The sequence below is a fragment of the Etheostoma cragini genome, chromosome 2, assembly GCF_013103735.1.
Source record: "Etheostoma cragini isolate CJK2018 chromosome 2, CSU_Ecrag_1.0, whole genome shotgun sequence".
Classification (NCBI taxonomy): domain Eukaryota; kingdom Metazoa; phylum Chordata; class Actinopteri; order Perciformes; family Percidae; genus Etheostoma; species Etheostoma cragini.
In genome coordinates, this window is record NC_048408.1 from 24,805,366 (window position 1) to 24,825,787 (window position 20,422).

At 39.8% G+C, this 20,422-nt stretch overlaps 1 protein-coding gene across 1 annotated transcript in view; it reads right to left on the reverse strand.

The window, feature by feature from the left end:
- grin2ab (glutamate receptor, ionotropic, N-methyl D-aspartate 2A, b) overlaps positions 1-20,422 on the reverse strand; it is a 91,963-nt gene that overhangs the window by 20,144 nt on the left and 51,397 nt on the right. Inside the window, exons 5-10 of the mRNA XM_034883829.1 lie at positions 8,031-8,197; positions 7,789-7,923; positions 7,587-7,686; positions 6,238-6,443; positions 2,613-2,727; positions 2,306-2,508 (exon numbers count right to left, since the gene is read on the reverse strand). Of these exons, the coding sequence (XP_034739720.1) occupies positions 2,306-2,508; positions 2,613-2,727; positions 6,238-6,443; positions 7,587-7,686; positions 7,789-7,923; positions 8,031-8,197 (926 nt within the window). The remainder of the gene's footprint in view (positions 1-2,305; positions 2,509-2,612; positions 2,728-6,237; positions 6,444-7,586; positions 7,687-7,788; positions 7,924-8,030; positions 8,198-20,422) is intronic.

A 20,422-nucleotide genomic window follows, 5' to 3' on the forward strand; every position in this document is an offset into this window, starting at 1 on the left:
GGAAAATGGCTGCAATGAAACAAAGAGTGAAAAATTTAAAGGGGTCTGAATACTTTCCGTACCCACTGTATATACAGTATATATGCAAAAAAAGCAATCACACTTGTAGCACAACAAAGTCAATATGAATTTGTGAAACATTTCCATTCTATTAGCTGATATGGTTATCGCAAGCAACTTATAACATAACAAGATATTCCTGCAATCCTGATTTGATCATGTCTGATAAAGATATGCTAAAAAATAAGACTAGAAAAGTCTAAGTACATAGGCTTTTTTTTTTTTAGGTTTATAGAAAAACTATGCTGTTCCACCTGGAGTGGGAAGGACATGTCACTATTGGGGAGACGTCGAGAGAAGAGTCAAGGCCAGGTGAAACAACAACGTAGCTACCGCGGGGATTGGAAAGCTAAGTGACCGGTTGTAGCAGAGCACAGAGTACAAGCATGCGAGTATGCACAGACCATAGCCTGAAGATATGCACGTGCAACTCCCTGAGGAGCCTTGAATGCCAGGACCAGAATTTAGAATTTGATGTGAACACCCACCGTCTGGGGAGACGACAAAGGAGAACTTAGGGAGGTTGCAGACAGGGCGGACTGCAGCATTTTTGTTGGTTTATAGTTTACAAGCCTGGCTTGGTGGGAGTTGCAGTAGTCCAGATGGAAAATAACAAAAGGTTGGGCTGTGTCCCACATGAAACATTCTTTAATTTTCTGTCGCAAGGTACAGCTCAAGCTGGGATTTATGTATTTATTAATTTATTTATAGGTTGTTTGTTTTTAACAATCTAACCATTACTTTCATTATAAATTATTAACCCGTGACAATGTCCTAAAGCCAAAGGCGAAGACTTCTTGTTTTGTCTAAAACCCAAAGATATTCTGCTTTAACTAACTAACTGTCAGTACTGTAATCCAAGTAAGAGAAGTTAAGAATAGAGACTGGATACCCTGCCCTCTTCAATTTTATATCTGAATATGAAATTTTTTAAACAACATAAAATTGCCATCTAAAAATGTCAAAAAGCAAAACCACAGAGATTTCAATAAATGGTTTTCACTGTAAATTACTCAATTCTATTTCAATTTCAGTTGTTTTTAGATGTCAAGATGAAGTATTCAGTAGTGATTACATTTCTCAATAAAGTCACAGTATTTCTTTGTTGCAATACCTGCATCTTAAATAATGTAGGATAAAATATAGAGTGAATATATAAACATTCCTGAAATATCGTACAAGCATGCAGACTATTATTAAGATAAATGTTAATGTTTGTAGTCAATAAATACCTTAGAAGGAAACAATAAGCATAATTCCTAATTATGAATTAGTAATTGTCATATTTAAAACAAGCAACATGTTCAGGACATTGAAAACAACACACAAATCACACTGAATTAATGGAACAATTAAACAAAGAGCACAATGGGCAACACATGCAATTACAGAGGTAGCGGAAAGACATATCAAGTAGAACAACAGATTGGCATTCGCAAGCTGGCAGCAACAGAGAGCTATCAATTATTAATGCTGACAGAAGTGATTATCCATGAACCAAATGAGAACTACTTTGCTGGTATGCATTAAAGTCTCTGACAGAAGTTGGAATAGAGTTTTACGCGTCTACAACAACAAACAATTCAAACTCGTTAGTAATGTGTGGGAAAATCATCTCTGATGTACATCTTGGCTGCCTAAGCTGACATGTGGCATACGTTCCATTAATAAAACCACAGAGAAAGCCACCTGGTGGCTTCAGATAAAGAGAGCCTGCCTATGGTTTATTGCATCCTAGAGATGTATCTTGGAACTTGTGTTTCTGCACCACCATGTGAATACATTGCATTATCTGCCACATACATTTGAATTTCAGTCTCTGGGACAAACTGATAGTGAGTCATTATTATATAAAGTAAAAATGAGTGGGCCCAATATAGATCCTTGTAGAACAAAAGTGGACAAGCAAGGGGCGGCTAATTGACGTGTACTTTCTTAGACAAATTGTTAACAGTATAAAAGGTGTGATTCTATTCATTTCTTTCTACTGAAAAAGTAAAAGTAGATATATTACAGGACAACTAATTGAGTGTAAAATGCCTTCCTGAGTTCAAGAAACCACTTTCCTAACACCACCTTTACTTTTCAACTGAGAAGAACAAACAAGTGCCTGCCTCACCTCCTGAACCAACTCAAGTTCATATATTTTCAGCCTTTTCTCAGTAACGTTGTGTGGCTCTTACAAAGCTCTTAAGCAGTGGGTAGGTGCTGTATGTTTGTTTATATTGAGTGTATGTCTACTTACTTTTTGACATGCTTGCGGCAGGGCACAGAGTTTCTCATGCAGGTGCCGGTGAGGATATCTACATTGTCGACAATGACAAAAGGTTTCTCCTCCAGGGTGACGATTGAGAGATGGTTTTCATCTGCATCCTCATCCCCGAAGGAGTTATACCTCGGCCACACTGGGAACATCAACGCCAGCGTCCCATTCTCCCAACGGCCCATCTGTGTGTATGCATAACACACTCAAAAAATCGGGAATAGACTTAAGTGTTTTGACATTTTTAATTTCCGTGCTCTTTTGCAAAACCACTGTGTTCATTTGTTACCTTCTCCCACTTCCTTTCACTATTCAGGACGATGACAACCAATTTGGGGTTTGCCTGGTAACCATCTGGAGTAAAGGATAAGTCACGCCCTTCATTCCATACATGCATCATGTGTCTGAAACATATGGGAGAAAAAGAGAGAGAGTAGGAGGTTGTTATTTGCTTTTGTTTTGCATCTGTTTGAGTATCAGCGAGTATATGCGCACAAGAGCAGATACAATTGAAATAACAAGTTAAGTACTCTATAATCACTGCAAGAGTATCCTCTTCAAATCAATGCTGTCTTCACCCGCTGTGTGTGCATGCATGCCTGAGTGTGTACGTGTGTGTGAGCATCCCTTTGTGTGTAGGAGGGGAAAGAGTCAGAAGCCACATATCTCTCCCATCAACATTCTGCATTGATTTCTCCACAGATAAACGCCCGAAAGACAAGTCACTGGTGCAACACGGCTGCCCTCACTCTGTTACTCACTTTAGTTATCTTGCATACGCAAACAGATCTATTGCTGAAACATTTACACACTTAAAGTGAAGCTGTAGAGAGGAAATGAACCAGTATCACACACAAACACACACACACACACACAAACACACACACACACACACACACACACACAGTATTAAGAATACGCTCCAGTTTAACAATTTTCAGAAGGCAGTATGTTCTGAGTGTTAAGACTGGGATAATAGCATGAATTCCCAGATGGGGGAAAGAGGCCTGTCTAAGGTAGTTAACTAAAAAGCCCAAATCACAAGAGAGACGGCAGCTCAAAACAGACAATACCTCTCTTAGATGCCATGTGTTCTGTATTATTACAAATGGTTTGATTCATTTTGACACAGTGTCTAACACGGTTTGTAGCGTGATGCTATACGACTTAAAGTTCATCTGACTAAAACAGAATATTTCAAAAGTCAAAGGTTTGCAGTTTTAAATCTGCTTTAGAAAACTTTTTGAATTTTGCACAATAGTCCATTTTTATTATAAAGAGCTAAATAAGTATATGTATATGTCAACACATAATTAAAAGAAGCATTCAAAAGATTTTTTAAGTATTCACAGATTAAAAGTGTCATTTGTCTAAAAAAATAATTTAAAAACAGACATTAAAATACACTTCTGTTTTTAATGTGAGGCACAGGGCCATGAGGGATTCATTTGTAACTCAAATATTAAACAGGAAGTCAAGATGCATAAAGATAATTGGTTGATTGCTGTTGAGCACGCTCCCTGCGGGTGAAAACTATGATAATTACACTCTAATTCAAACAGGTGAGATTTTATGTTGTCTCATCTGCTGGAGAAGTATAAGAGTTGACGTAAATATTGATGTTGGACAGTGGATTAGAGAGAGGTAGATTAATCATCTGTTATTACAAAGATTTAGAAACAGGTCTGTGCTCTTTCGAAGCAGGCTCCACTCACACACAGTAAATAAAAGGTCCCTGTCTCCCCTCGCTGAAAAAATACCAAACAACTCTGCTGTGGGTTTACACTCTCTCAGCAAACACAAATAATTAAACATAAAGCTACAAAGTTACACATAAGATACAGTGTTGTGCTGCATAACTGAACCTGCATTTGTCTTTATGGGTTACAATGTTTTGACTATTAGTGAGATGTCAAAACAAATATATATTTTTGTGTTTGAAAAATCTTCATGATGCAGCAGGTGATGCCCTTGTCACTGTGCATTGCCACAGCTGAATACATATAGCGGAAACACTGTTACAGCCTATTCTGGGAAACTGCTGTCTCCTCCTATTTCAGGTTTGTAACCATAGTTGGAAAAATATTTTTGATCTAAATGTTTGAGGCTGGTGTGTTTTTGAGGCCTATAAACACAAATACTATATGCATGTATTCAGATTTCTATTCCCATGTATATTCGTGTAATTTTGTGATCCCTTGTGATGGTAACAAAAGAAATGTACAGCAACATTAAAAAGGGCTTCAATAACATTGCAAAAAAATAGAAAAAATCTGCTTTTGTAACTGCCATTTTTGAAAATGTGGCTCCCTTTACTATGTGCAGAACATTTTAGTATTATTGAAAGACCTGCATTGTTATTGTGTGAGCACTTTCTAAAAGTATGAATAAAGAAGGAAGGGAGGCTCTTTGCTCATTCTGTATTATGGCAGGGAGCATCTTTCCAGACAAAAGTGACAGCTTAGGGGTTTGCATGGTACAGTGGTTTCATCAAATAGAATAACCTTTTGAAATTTAGTACCAGGACAAACCTAAATAAAGGCATGTACCATTGTGGAGACGAAATAATAAGAACTGGAGTTGGGGATATTAATGCCTGTCAGGCAAGAATGACAAGGAATCAAACAGAGTTGATAGTGTCTTTTAAAGTTGTCCTATTGCTCTCCACCTCACGTTGTTTATATGCACACTGCGGCAAGATTGTATCTAGACTAATGTATGCAGAATTCTGATCACAGCCTCACCACATCCAAATCAGGGTAGGGAAATCTAACCTGTCAGTTTATTACCACAAAAATTGGCTGCAGTTGTTTTGACAAATATGCAAATTATATCTAAAACATTAGTGAGACAAATGAGGTACCTCTGACAGAAAGAAAAAGATTGTTTGAGCTCCTACTGAGGTCTGACTTTGACTGGATTAACCTGTCAACAACGGCGGTATTGTACATGCTTTGATGTATATGGCAATGGCCTAATAAGAGAGAGAAATGGAATAATAAAGCCATAATGGTAAAAATCACACTGTGGCTCTTATTCTAAGGAGGCAACTCATAAGTCAGTATTATATAATATATATATATATATATATATATATATATATATATATATATATATATATATATATCATTTCTGAATTAATACTCACATTTTAGCCAATGAAGGCTTCATATTCAAGATGTAGTCAAAATCTCACACCAAAAAAACCTTGACAAGAAACACTAACAGGTTCTTTATCTGTGCTTTTGCAGATGTGGATGTTCAGTATACTGCAATGTGCCTGCATGTGTGCCCATTTGTTCCCCCTTCTTGTTAGAATAATTTGACTTTTTCTTCATCAAAGAGTGAAGTACATGAACACACATGTGTGTGTAAGGGACGCACACACACACACACACACACACACACACACACACACACACACACACCTACCAACACATACGTGCCACCCACAGAGCCACGTAACAACAATAAACAGAGAGAGAGAACAAATCTAGTAAAAGCTGCTTTAATCCTCCCTTAATGGCAGTGAATCCAGTCATGTGAAGTAAGGTGCACTGCACACACAGTAATATACGTGAATACACACACCAGACACATAATAGGCTCTAGTTAACACAGGGCAGCAATAACAGAGTTCCGTCTGAAGTTCAATTCATTGTCTCTCGGCAGCAGAGTGAGCTCACACCGAGCAGCCATGTACACAACAGCTAATAGCGTTAAATGTCATTAGACATTTCACTGTTTAACAGTGTTGTCATCTCTGCTTTCTTACTCCTTTCTGTCCCTCTCATTAGTACTTTAAAAATACTTATGTAACACTCCTTAACACTCAGCTACAAAGACGAACAGAGTTATGCAAGTCCCTAGACCTTGATCTCCTCACACTCACACACACGCACACACATACAGACCTGCGCAGGGCACTAGGTGGGAGCTTCCCTGGGCTCCTGTCTGACGGAGTGCTGTAGCAGCTGCTCTGGGCCTCTGGCAGCTCCCCCTTCTCCCGCAGCATGGCGGTGGCTGCGGATGAAATGATGCCCACCCCATCCCGTACCCGCGTATCCAGCGGGTACTCCCAGTCATCATAGGACACAGAGATCATACCCAGGGGAAACACCTGAGAGGAAAGAAAAGGAGCTCTGAATATTCTATCTGTAATATTCAATATGACATTTTTGTACCCCTATTTTGAACATCCATGTGTCCATATGTATCACTCAAAGGTGTCAAGCAGATGATTTATAGGTGTTGTGGGCCTTCCAGAAATATTACATATCTGGCTTTTAAATAAGTTTGAGCAGACTGTATGTCCATAAAAAACTTGAATTGCTTGGTCAAGTATTGCCTAATCTTGAAACTGTCAAATTGAAAGAATTGAGAAACTAAATATTTCACTAAGTTTATCTCTATCAAAGGTAAAAAGATGCCAGCACGCCAGTCTATCAATCTCCCGACAATACTTCGTTTTTTTCATTTTAGTTTGGCATTCAATTTTGAATCAGATCTTTGTCGAAAAAAGTAAACAAAGGCAGAAAACCCGACACTAATAGGGATTGAGAATGATGGACAAGGAAAGGAGGAAAATAAACATATGAAAGGCTTTTGAGAAAAGATAAGCAAACATTGGGTATGTTTCTAGTGTTAATTTGAGGGAACATTTGAGCTGATTAAACTTTGAATTATTTATACACATATCTATATTCTATTTGGATAATAGTTACCTTGCTGCTTCACATTTTGAGACTAAAAGTGTGTTGCTGTCAAACATTCCATTCAGGGGCCGAGAAAATGTTTTTAGATAGAAAGAGAATAATGTAAACAAGGCAGTCAACTAAAACATGACATGAATGATATCATGTCAACATGATTTGTTTGGGTTATGCTTATGGCTTGAAAGGAATAGTTTGACATTTTGGGTAATATTCTGTGTGAAACACTAGTTAACCGGAAACTGCAAAATAGTCCGGCACCCCGTATAAAATGACAAATAGTCTTTTTTTACACTTTGCTTTTTGTATGTATTACACAATCTGGATATAACATACTGGTTACTAAGCTTTAGAGTTGCTGGAAAGATGATTTTTTTCCCTTCAGAATTTCAGTATTTCTGTATTTTCTATTAGCTGTAGAGAATAAAGGAGATGAGTTATATACAGGAGAGGTAGCAGATGACCTGCTACAGCTTGGAATTAAAAACACTGCTTGTCTTGTCATACCACTCAAAAGTGGCCACCTGTTACTACATATGGGGCCTCTTTACCTCAGGGGTAAAGTCTGGGTTGCCAGTGGTGAGACTGGACACAATCCAAATGTAACCAGCTCCAATCAGACCCAAGGACCGGGCTTCCTCGAGTATATACCTGACGAGGAATAGAGTCAGAGAGTTGATAAAGATTCAGTACAGACATTTGGCAATGTATGACAGTGAGGCAGAAACAGCAAAATAAATAAAAGAGACTTACACAGCCTCATCCTTGGAGCAGTACAGGAGTATAACGGGACTCTGGATCCTCTTGAGGGCAATGTGTGATTTAGAGTTTGGGTCGCCATCTACAGCATCTAGAGTCACCACACTCTGCAGGTCCCAGCGCACAAAGCTGTAACAAAACACCATAAAATAAAACCAGCCGTAAATAAAGGTTAAGGATGAAAACAAAGTGTGTGTGTGTGTGCGTGCGCACAAGTGGAGTAGAGTATTCATTACCTGTGATCCACGGTTATCTTCAGTGTGCTGATGAAATCCTGGTACCCGGGGAACTTGGAAGTGACGATAGAAAAAATATGCCAGTCATATTCCTCCATGATGGAAAGCATGAGCAAAGCCTCCTGCTGCAAAGCCGCGCCGAACTGGAAGAAAGTGGACTTCTCATCCTGCAACAACACACAGGCCAGCAGTAGTGACAGTCAGCTGATTTTCAGAAAAGGAAGAAACTAAGAGCTGGAGTGAGTGAGTGAGTGAGTGAGTGAGTGAGTGAATGCAAATCAGACTAAAAAACCCAGTAGAATTTAAACCATTTTCAATCAGTGAGTCAGACCCTGAGAGCCACTGAAATAAGCGTATGAGCGTTAGAGAAATGAACAAGGGAATGGGTAAGAGAGGAAGAGATACTGAGAGATTCAGTCAACAAGTCGGACTACACTGCAAGAGATTGACTGGTGGCAACCGCAGGGCCCAAATTGTCGGAGATAACTGCCTCATAACTCACAGGTTTGATACACTTCGACCCTTTGTAGCCAATATAACAACAGCCCTGCATTGTCTGAAAACCTAATTGAGCCAAATAACAATAATCAAACTGCTTGCTCATCTTGTCTGGTTCTGTTTTGTAGAACTGGCTCAATGTTTAAAATATGACACAGAAAAGGAATTGAAAGTCAATAATGCTGAACCTAATCTTTCTGTGGCAAATTAACTGCAAAAAAATGACGTCATTTTCTAGCAGTCTGATTTGAAGTCAAGAAGATATCCTCTATAAAACTGTCGCTTTAAATGTTCCAGCATTCATTTTCAATGCCATGTACAGTTAAATCATTGAGTCACAGTGTTGGGAATCGGGGGTCAGCGTGAGAGTAAGAGGCAGCAGTCACATTAGCAAAACCAAAGCAGCTATTAAACTGAATGAAACCCAAAGTGAGTGTGAAATAAGTTGCTAATGATTGCGGAATGTATGTTTGCATAAAGTGTAAGCCGAGTTTCCCCCTGGGGACACAACAAATAGACAGCGACACAGCCCATCCACCAGAGAGGAGAGAGGAGGAGTAGACAGGGAGAAAAAGAAAAGGCAGAAGGGGAGAATAAGAGGGAGAAAAATGTCAAGTTAGATTGAGATACCTGCAGCAGAAAGAAGTGGAAAAAGAAGTGAGACTCTTGAGAGAAAAACTAAGAAGGACACAAACACAAAAACTCCTTACAAGGTCCCTCTTTTTTACTCACTCACACACACACACACACACATACACCCTCCCCCCTTCACACACACACACAACACCATATGCACACATACATGCACTGACACCCCATCCACAGAGGGCATCAAAGAACATGACACATTAAACATCAAAGCCCTCCAAAACACACATGGAGAATCAGGTGTCAGCTCATGTCTCTCTGCCCCCACCACCTTCATGTGTGTGTGTTTGTGTGTGTGTGTGTGTGTGTGTGTGTGTGTTTGTGTGTATAAATCTATATTGTGCCTCTAGTGTTGTCCCCAAGTCTAACAAAAAGCTCACAGCACAGGCCATCACATACATAAAGCATGCCCCGCAGAGATTTAACTCACCTCCCTCCACCGCTACAAAAAAAGAGAAAAGTGGGAAAGAGAGAGGATGAAATTGTACTTCAAAAAGATCCATCTCACTGTTTCCATCTCTGCGTGTGCATGTGTGTGTGTGTGTGTGTGTGTGTGTGTGTGTATCTGACTGTAGGCGTGTGTGGCTTTATATTTTTTTCTCAGAATTTGTAAAAAGAAAAAAAAGACAAAGAATATCTCCTCTGTGTGGAAACAGGCACATCTTCAGTTTTACCCAGATAACACTGACACACAAGCAAGCAAACATGCACCCACAATCACCCACTCCCTCGCACATACAAGAGTACAACCGACAGTTGCATACAAATCACTGCTGAAATATTTTGTTTAAACAATTAATCAGTCAACAAAACAACCTGTGTATTGTTTTAAGGATAGTGGGTCATATTTATGTGATTTTGCAAATTACTGGTTATTATTAAATTCTACATTTTAAACAAAGATCAACAAGCTCCTCGGAGCGGTTAGATGATCAGATCGGTTGTAAAAAAAGACAACAGTTTAGCCAGAAACCACTTTGTTTGGCGGTAAAGGTTTGAGTGCATACAGTGATGGTTGCTGGACTACTGGGCGGGCTATGGCCTTCAGATGAAGCTGCCTATCAATCCAGTGGTGGTCAGCCACTGTAGGTTAGTCTAAGCAAATGCAATATAGATGTAAGGCAAAGTCACATAGTATCAGCTCTGTCCTTGGGTGAGGGTACGCATCAAGGACAGTTTAAATTTGCGATAGGTCATAGCATGGTATGTAAAAGATTTCTGAAATAACTATTTGTAAGAATAGTGGAGCTAGATGAGCCGGGAGGACGGCTGAAAAAACCAAATAGGGCTATGGCGTTCAGATAAAACTGTGTCTGTCAAGCAAGAAGGACTAGCCAATGTCGATTAGCCTCTCAAATACATTCAATGGAGATTTAAAGCCAAGTAGATTAATGGCGGCATAGACGGATAACCCACTGCAGGGCCTATGATGGGTCTAAGCATCATTTAACAGGAATACTTGGGTTTCCATAGGAAAGCTCATTCAACATTTGGGAAGTGTCTTTTTGTATTGATAACTGACAAATGTCCGTAATCTTTCCTCATTGCACAAGAAAACTGTGTGCACACAACTATGTCAATTACAGTTAGTGAACCAGAAAGCCGGTCTGTAAACCGTTTTACATTTACTACAGTTATAGGTCGTTTTGCTGTTCACCTTTGTTTACTCTTCCAAATAAATTTGGCTATCCTAAAGGTTTGCATAAAAGTTGTTGCGTATCTGTATGATTATGCTGCTATAATATGATATAATATAAAATACCAGAATCATCCCTTGAGTCGATTATCAAGCAAACATGTCAAACATTTGGTTTTCAAATGAAATGATTTCTTTTTAGCTGCCATAGCCTTGGGTAGGGGATTGTTCAATTAGACATGAGAAGGTTTTTGAAAATTCCACCTTGACCTGTGGAAGATTTTGTAAATTTAATGAATAACAAAATTGATTTCTGAATCAAAAGTGAAAATAATAATGAGTTACAGCTCTGTTACAAATACACACATTGTGTTACCTTTGTCTATGAGTGCCTACTGAGGAGGACTCAGCCAAGGTGTCAGAATGTCAGTTCACCAATTCAAAATACATGATAAACAGCTAAAACTGATAACCCACCATTATAACCATGGATCTCAGGTAATGAATACTCTCCTCCTATGTGCGCACACACAGACACACACACACTCCCTTTTGTGCTGACCGGCAGAAGATATTGCCGATGTGCAATATATGTTCATAACTTGCTTTTAACATATTTAATATTTGCACCTGTCATCGTGGACTAACACACACTTCTGTTAAAAATACCTTCACAATCTGAAGAGGAGAGGAGAGGAGAGGAGAGGAGAGGAGAGGAGAGGAGAGGAGAGGAGAGGAGAGGAGAGGAGAGGAGAGGAGAGGAGAGTCTTTTTAGAAGACTGAGAGGTGAAAATGGATGATAGTTTCTGGTGGTTGCTGAATTATAAAAGATAAAAAGAGACGTTGACACAGACCTGCATCTTCTCATCAAATCACACAAGTCCACCAAGAAGCTCATTTATCAATAATGCACAAATATAACACACACACACACACACACACCAAACACACACACACACACTACAAACCCGCATACTCTACCTAGAGATTTACTGATGACATTGTCCATCAATTATGAAAATACAGTGAACTTCATGTACAGTTTCACATTTACCCATGTACACACACACACACACACACACACTCACACACACACACAAACACACACACATTACAAACCCGCATACTCTACCTAGAGATTTACTGATGACATTGTGCATGAATTATACAATTACAGTGAACTTCTTGTACAGTTTCACATTTGCCATGCAGACACACACAGACACACACACACACACACAAACATGCCAAAATATAGCTATACTCATGAGCCAGCATACCATTAAATAGAACACACACACAGACACATACTACTTTATGTCAAATTTCATTATTTCTGTTTACAGCAACCAGACTAAAAAAGTATGAAAGGGAGAAAGTTACATAGATTGCATAGAATAAGAGACAAACTGACACATTTCTAGAAATGGGAGAAGGAGTCATGTGGGCTATAGGATGAGAAGGAGGGAAAGGAGGAGGATGAGCTACAATTAGTGAAGGTGGATGAAGAGAGAAATGAAAAGCCAAAATCTAAGGAAAATGTAGTAAAAGGATGGTAGAAGTGGATGACATGGGGCAGCACAAAAGAAAAGGATGGAGCTAGTATGCAGGACAAAGAGAAATAGATGGTGGTAAGGAGGACAATGATGATGAGGCCAGCAATGTGCTATATTAATATTTAATGCAGTAGGTCAGTTAGGATGGTGCAGCTACATTAAGTTGGCATGACAAAGTATGGCCCCAAGATGCTGCTAAGTGCCATCCCATTTAAGTCTGCACAAAAATGCAAAAATTGCAAATAAACTAAAATGACAAAATAGGTCATGTGTCAATAGTCTCATGCAAAATGCAGAATATGTCAATCATGAAAAAAGGAAAGAGATACAGCAGCAGAACTACAAACGCAGGATAATATTTTGCCCTCAGTTGAGTTGTAGCAAGATTAAATTAAATCCCAACATTTGGTTGGTGAATTGAAGATTAAAATGCACTGGCTACACAGTCCAGAAAAGGTCTCCTTCAAGTAACTGAGGCTTCGGACACAGGTAACACCTAAAACTAATTTGGTATACAAATTCTATTTGTAGGATTTCCAATGGATGAGTTGGGATCTAGAAGGCAAATTCGAGAACAAGGTCACCGCCACAGTAATTAATGTCTCAACCAAATGAAAATAATGCGAATGTGCTTCCACTAAGATGAACATGAAATAATAAAACCCTATTTAAACTTTAGGTCATAGTTGTCTCATCCACCATGTAGGAATCCAAGTGAATATTTTCATGGGGCATTTTTGGAGAATAATTAGGCAAAGAATTTCTCAAGAAAAAAAAAGGAGAAGACATGCAGCTTTTACGGTGCTTTACAGTGTTCTATTAGGATACGTACGAGATACAGAGTACAAAACCGTACATTGATGTAGGGGATGTTAAATATTGTAAAAAATGTCCAAAACCAAGTGTAGTAAGCAGATGCGTGGTCTTGTAATCAAATGTGTCTTGTGTTTTTCCTGTTAAGACATTTTGACATGTCATGCAGGAAAAGCACAATTATCTTTAATAACACTGAGAACTGCATTCAGTTTAAGTATAACCTTTCCATATTGCCCTCTGGGACACTTAAATGCAACACTACCATCCTTAGCATTATTAATGAACTCATCCTGCTATGACAAGCCAAATGTCAGTATGGTGTGCAAAAAGGGTGTTAATTCAAACCACTGTAACACAATTTACCAGAATATCTGACTATAAGTTATAGTAGCCTAGTCAAGCATTTGATGACCTGAAAGAAAAAGATAAGTTCATAGGGGGCGATGTTTCTAGACTATGTTTCTAATGTTTAAAAAATTCATACAATCCATGCAAAGGAAGGTCACCTCAGGTTTTACGGGAGAGATTTTTGTAAGCTAAACTCCAGCTGGCAGTGTTGGACCTTAGCAGTGTAATAAGGATTAATTGAACACTGCAGGTTAATATGTTAGAGGGATGAACGGTAGGCACACTAAGGGCCTGTAAAACTGTAGTAAAAAGCTCCACTGGTAGACTGAAAACATTTTCTGTTGCTGCCTAATTCTGTGTAAATGCTCAGCAGATGTTCTGCAAACCCCAGTGCTAACAAACACCGCTCTAAATCCATCCACTAACAAAGAATTAGCTCAGGAAAGCCACTTACAAACAAACACCTAGGGTAGCCTAGGAGAGGAAGCCGTTGTCGCTTGACCAGCGTCAGAAGGAACACAGCCAAAAAATATCCAGAGAGAGAGAGAGAGAGAGAGAGAGAGAGAGTTGTTTGTGTTACTAAAGCTTTTGACGTAGTGACAGTAAAATGCTACAAACAAATCTACATATTGATTTCTTGGTTTTTTAACTATATGACTTAAGAAACACATAACAGTGCCATGAGTATAGAACATGTAACATCAAACATCATTCTTTAAACATTGCTGAAAGCTGTGAACAGAGACAACCTTTATAGCAGAAACATAGCATAAATAATTCTTGTGACACTAACTAAATGTAAAGGCAGGTCCCTCAATAGCTAACAAGCAGCTGCCCCTTAAGCACTAAAAGCTGTTCAGTTTTAAAACACAGAAAGGTCCCAAAGCCCACATCTACTAACCAAACGTAGACGATCAACATTGCCAGGATTGACCGAGAACTATAGCATTTAACTTGCAGACATTGGATTCATGCTAACAAAGACTACTTAAGTATTTAACAAGAGGTACGTCCCATTGCTTAAGTCTACTGTAGTATTTAACAGCCTCACACTCCCCAGGCAAACACAGAATAGCATTTAACACGGCGCAGAGCCCCCAAGCTAGCATAGGCTAGCTCAGCCTAGTGAAGCATTTGGTCTCACCACTAACTCAGACAAGCATGTAATGGACAGCAGAGCGGCCATTGACTGACGAAGCGCAGAACATTAGGGCTATACGACACAACCTCAGAATTTAATATGTGACTGTCTCCTGACACTTAGTAATACACTTTCCACTTACTTTTTCCCCACACAAAAGTTTAAAAAGTTGGATGTTATTTTGCTACTGAGTTATCCAGCACTCCCAGTCGTAGATGACCTGCTGTTGAGGCCGGCATTTTGGTAGCATTGTAAAAGCGTGATATAGAAGTATGCAAGAAAAGGCAGGCAGTACAACAGACTATTAGTTATATAATGCTTTGTACAAAGAAATGCCCAAGGCAGAATATCCCAGAAACAAATTAAGTGTCTGGATGAGGTGTTATGGGGCTATGTGGTCTCAATTTCCCTCTTTCCAAAGGGCAAGTTCATGTTTCTTGTGCAATTTTAAGTACTTTTCCACCACTGTAAAGTTGTGCATGCTACCATTAATCTGAGCTTCTCTTGTTTGACTGACAGAACACAGTATACTGTAGGACCATAGACTGTATATTCTATGTGTAGAACGGAGGTCCGATCAATTTTGTTTAGGCTTACATGTTCTTGGTAGCCCAAATGCTCATTTCTTGAAATTGCACGATTCATAGTAACCAATAGAAAATATTTAAGAGAGGAATTCACACCACATGAATTTCAACAAATGGTACTCAGCTAATGCTATAAATTCACTGCTATTAAAATGTCAGCATTAACTATTTATTAAGTGGTTACATTGGTTAAAATAAAATTGTGCAGTTGCTTATTGGATTACGATTCTTATGGCCTTGTTTTTGCCTCCATAGAGAAAAGACTGGTTTCATCAAAACACTTAATTTGTGTCTGGAATGTGCTGCCTTGAGCATTTTATTTTGCATCTGTGCAATACAGTACCAGTGTAAATTTAGTGATTTCCCATTGTCATTGTAATGGCCATAAAAACTCTGAACCCACCACTGCATTTTCCACAGTCAGAAACAAATGCACTCTGTTCTACCACATGTTTGCCTTAATTATCTCAGGGAAGTTATAAACTCATATTTGTTTAAAAAATCCATTAAAAACTGCTCGCAGACATAGTGCTGGCTTGAAGAATGTACAGCCATTCATCATGCCCATGTAATGTATTTCTTTCCTGGCATCATGTCATTCCAGATTCTTTACAGTAACGCATGTATTGTTGTTGTTGCACAGACCATTTATCAGTTACTAATACATGACAAGACTGCACCAGGTAAGATATCTCTTCCCCAGGAAAAACATCATCGCATAGCCTTTTCATTGGATCTTATCTAAGTGTTTGTTATATGTAATACTGCGGCTGCTCATATTTTATGCTTCATACATTAAGCTTCAGTTGGATCAAAGCAGTTCAGTTGGATTTCTTTTTGATAAATAGCAGGAATCCAGATGTTCAGCTGGTTTAGAGATTTCCCTCTAAATTCTTGCCGTTTTGTGAAATTGGTCTATAATAAAACATGGATACAAAACATATATTCATGTATTTTCTGTGCTGATTGATCATTCACAATGTACAGTATAACACTAGTAACGTTACTGTGGGCAAAAACACCTCTGCTAATTAAATCCATGCTTTAACATTACCTCATAACCATCAACCCACTAAGCCTGATGATAATAATGAGATGAGACAGCACACTTTTATGCTGTAATATTTATTGAATAATAATAACAATGCATGTTATTTTAATTGCAATATTTTGTGAGTAACTGAATCTGCAATGTAACCAGTCACAACATGTTTTGAACGGGTACTGCACTAGTTTGATGAAAAGGGGAAAAGTATAAATATACAATTATTACTGTAGCGTACAAATGTGTCAGACACTGACAAAGAAGGAGTAAAAATTTGCAAGTGAAGCAGCCTAATTTTTAGGTTGAGACTGTGAAGCGCAAACAGGCTCTTACAACATTTGGATATCATTAGCATTAACTTTCTAATGCAGATGTTTATGGAAGAGGATTGTTCCTAATTGGGACTGCAAACAAAGCCGACTATTTTGTTTCTGCAGATTGATCCAATCATTGATCCAAATGTAAACCCTAATGTAAACCCTAATGTAAACCCTAATGTAAACCCTAATGTAAACCCTAATGTAAACCCTAATGCTGCTCAAATAATTGTATATGTATTGATAAATAACCACATACACAAGGAGACATGCTTTTTCTGCTTTTTTCCGCTGCGTTGAAAAAAACGTTCTGTGTGTTCCTAAAATCTATCCATCAGCTACGCCCTGTAAATCAAGAGCCATACTTTTTAGTGCTGACTCTTTCACATATGGTGCTGCATCAGCGTGCAAAGAATCAACTAGAATATTGTAAAGAAAAGACAATAAGTATTTGGCTGAGGAAATCATCTACTAGCAGTACTTCAACAAAGCACATTGTAAAGGATGGCAGAAGTGCACTTGCCAAGCACCAGTAGTTGAATGTGTCTCCTGAGTGGTAGACGATGGTTGTGTGCATGGTTGGCTCTGCCTATCCAAGTGTCAGAATGCTGCTCACGGCAGAGGCTAATCACAACACCTGTTTAGAAGAGATTACAGCAGGATCCGCCAGAGTGCTGAAAGGCCTCTGCTTTATTAAAACTGAAGTGTCTGTCCAGGCTGTGACATTAGCACACACACATACAGTACATCTGTGGGCCAAAAATATATATATATAGTGTTTGTGTCTGTGTTTGTGCGTGTGCGTGTGCATGTGCATGTGTGTGTGTGTGTTTGTGTGTGTGTTGCCGCTGCAGTTTGAGTCATAATAACTGATTGACTTATAGAGCTTCAGAGAGAAAGAGATGTTAATGTTATTTCATCCCCCTACATGGAAAATTAATGACACCGCCAACCCTATTCCTCCCTTAGTTTCTCTCTTTCCCCACCGGTGAATGAATTTAAAACTGAGAAAGATCCTGCATCTTTCTCCCTCCCCTGTCAGCCTTCATTGGCAAATCAAAGTATTGCAAGTTTGATATTTATAGCTGAAATGCCTTCTCTCTCTCTCTCTCTCTCTCTCTCTCTCTCTCTCTCCCTCTCTCTCTCTCTCTCTCTCTCAACCCACTGATGGTGACTCTGTTGGACTTTGGAAACCTTAGGCCTGGTGTAAAAATGGCAGCAAGCGGTGAGTCAGCCCATCCTAGTTGACTACCTCAGCTTTGTTGATTGCTGGACCATGCTAAGCAGGCCAAGTGCCGCAGGTATGAGAACAGGGCAGCCAGTCAGGATTGGGGTCAGGGCACTTGTCCAGTGCCACTGCAAAACAAAAAGATCTGGCTTGTGTAGGACACCACAAGCCAGAAGATTAATTAGTCAATTCACAGTGTGTTAGACTTTCAGCTTTTACAAAAGAGCTGCAGGCCCTGCTGTATTCTAAAACATTGGTTTATCCCCGTTTTGGTTAAAATTACATTAGTCTTTCTTAAGGGAGTTGTTGACAGCAGAGGCATAATGTTTAATAAATACCTCAGAATAAGTTTACACAATGATGTACAGTAGGTTTCCAGAAGGCATTTTGGTTGGGTGCAGGGTGGATTCTGGGAGCAATGCAGGAAAATGGTGGGGTATTGCAGAGATCGTTTACGGGGAAAGGAGGGGTTAGACAAATCCCTAATTCTGCAGAGGAAAGAAAAACGGTAGCTGAAGGGGGATTCATTCATTATATATAAGCCTTACTCAGGTCTGTGTAAGCCTTTTTATACCAAAAACACTCCCACAACACTATTGTGTACACGCGCTTGCTTTCTGAAATACAGTTGTTGCTACATTTAGTTAAACCAGCAACAGGCTAACGTACGTTAATCCTCTCTCTTCCAGCCTCTGCTGAGTTTGCTGCCATGATTTCCCAGTTTAATGCCACTACTGGACTCCACTGTTCCCCAACTCCCCCTTCTCCTTCCCTCGACAATCCAACCACTTGTTCTCATCGCTTTGTTCCAATGACAGTTACCATCCTCTGTTACCATGACAAATCAATGGTCAGTCTATAGATCAGAGAAGATTCATTTCTCCCTAGCGCAAAAGCATGCACGCACGCACGGACACGCACGGACACGCACACACGCGCACACACACACACACACACACACACACACACAGACACACGTACGCACGCACGCACACTCACACGCGCACACACACACACACACGCACGCACACACACACACACACACACACACACACACACACCTCTCCCTCTGGCATTCCACCACACTGGTAATGGATAGGTGTTAATGTGCTGCATGGCTGACTGCACATGGGCAGATGTGTGTATGCGCATTTGTGTGTGTGTGTGGCCAATGTGTCAAAGATCAGATAGGTAAATCTATTTCCTTTACTAATTAAAGGAAGGCAGTACTCCCCAAGGAAAAGAGAGCATACCAAATGTCAGGGCACGGTGTGTTAGAAGTGATAACCACAAACACAAACACACACACAATATTTCTGCATGCACCCACACAGACACACTCGCAAATGCATAAATTACTTACTGGCGGTGTGTACATTATCCCTGCTGTGCATATGTGTGTGTGTGTGTGTGTGAGTGTGTGTGTGTGTGTGTACACCATTGGGGGAGTTAGAGCAGCTACATGGCAGATGCTTAAAGCCAGTGGCTATTAGACAGCAGAGCAGAGATAATAGGCTACGGCTGCCATTACCTACTACGCCCTATTAGCCAGTACCCAACCTGGAGAAAAAACAGACAGACACACAAACAGAGCAAATCTGTACGTGCGTATATGTATTTTTATGTCTGAATCTGTGGGTGTGTGGATGAACGCGCTCTATTGGGCAGCACACGCTTGGAGAGATAGATGAGAAAAGAAGGGAGGAGACAGGAGCGATAGAGAGGAAGAATAGAGGGGCTAATTTACCAGGCCTCCTATTAGTGAGACAGATCTTTTCCAGATGGGGAGGGAGGGTAGGAGAGGTATGACAAGACTACGAACTGGAGGAAGTAAAGGAAGTGCTAACACATTCAGAAAACAAAAGTGCATTACAGTCCATGTAAGCAAGAAGATGAGCTGAGAGTTGACAGGGAAAGCGGAGAGGAGGAGGGGAGGCAGGACAGAGTGACAGAGAGAGAGAGAGAGAGAGAGAGAGAGAGAGAGAAAGAGAGAGAGAGAGAGATATGCGAGAAAACCCCTCTGTGTGACATTCAATAAAAAGAAACCAGAAAAATCTTAGTTCCAATATCTGACTGTCTGCAACTGACGTTTCGTTGTGCGCATGCATGTGCTGAGGAGAGTGCGAGTATGACACACATCACATGCTGGCTCTCTATATCCATCTGTCTATCCATCCACCCCTCCTTCCATCCTTCTGTCACCAGCCGGTTTGATGCTGCAGCTCTCAATGCAGACTTTGTCAACGTGGCTGCTCCTGCTTGAGTGGAGAGCTGTAGCTTAGGGAGAGTGTATTGGGGGGGTTAGTGATGAAGAAGATGATGATAATGATGATCAAGCACTGTTCTCTGTTCACTTTTACATTTCCTCCTCTCCTTTCCTTTCCTCCCTCCGCTCTCTGCCTCCATCTCCACTCCCTTCCTGCTCAACACACTTTACAGAAGTTTGAGCCACTGGGACATCATTAGCAAAGGATCAAACCCCTACACTCACTGTCCACACAAACGGAAACACACACTCACTGGCAAAACACACACACACACAAACACACACACACACACACACACACACACA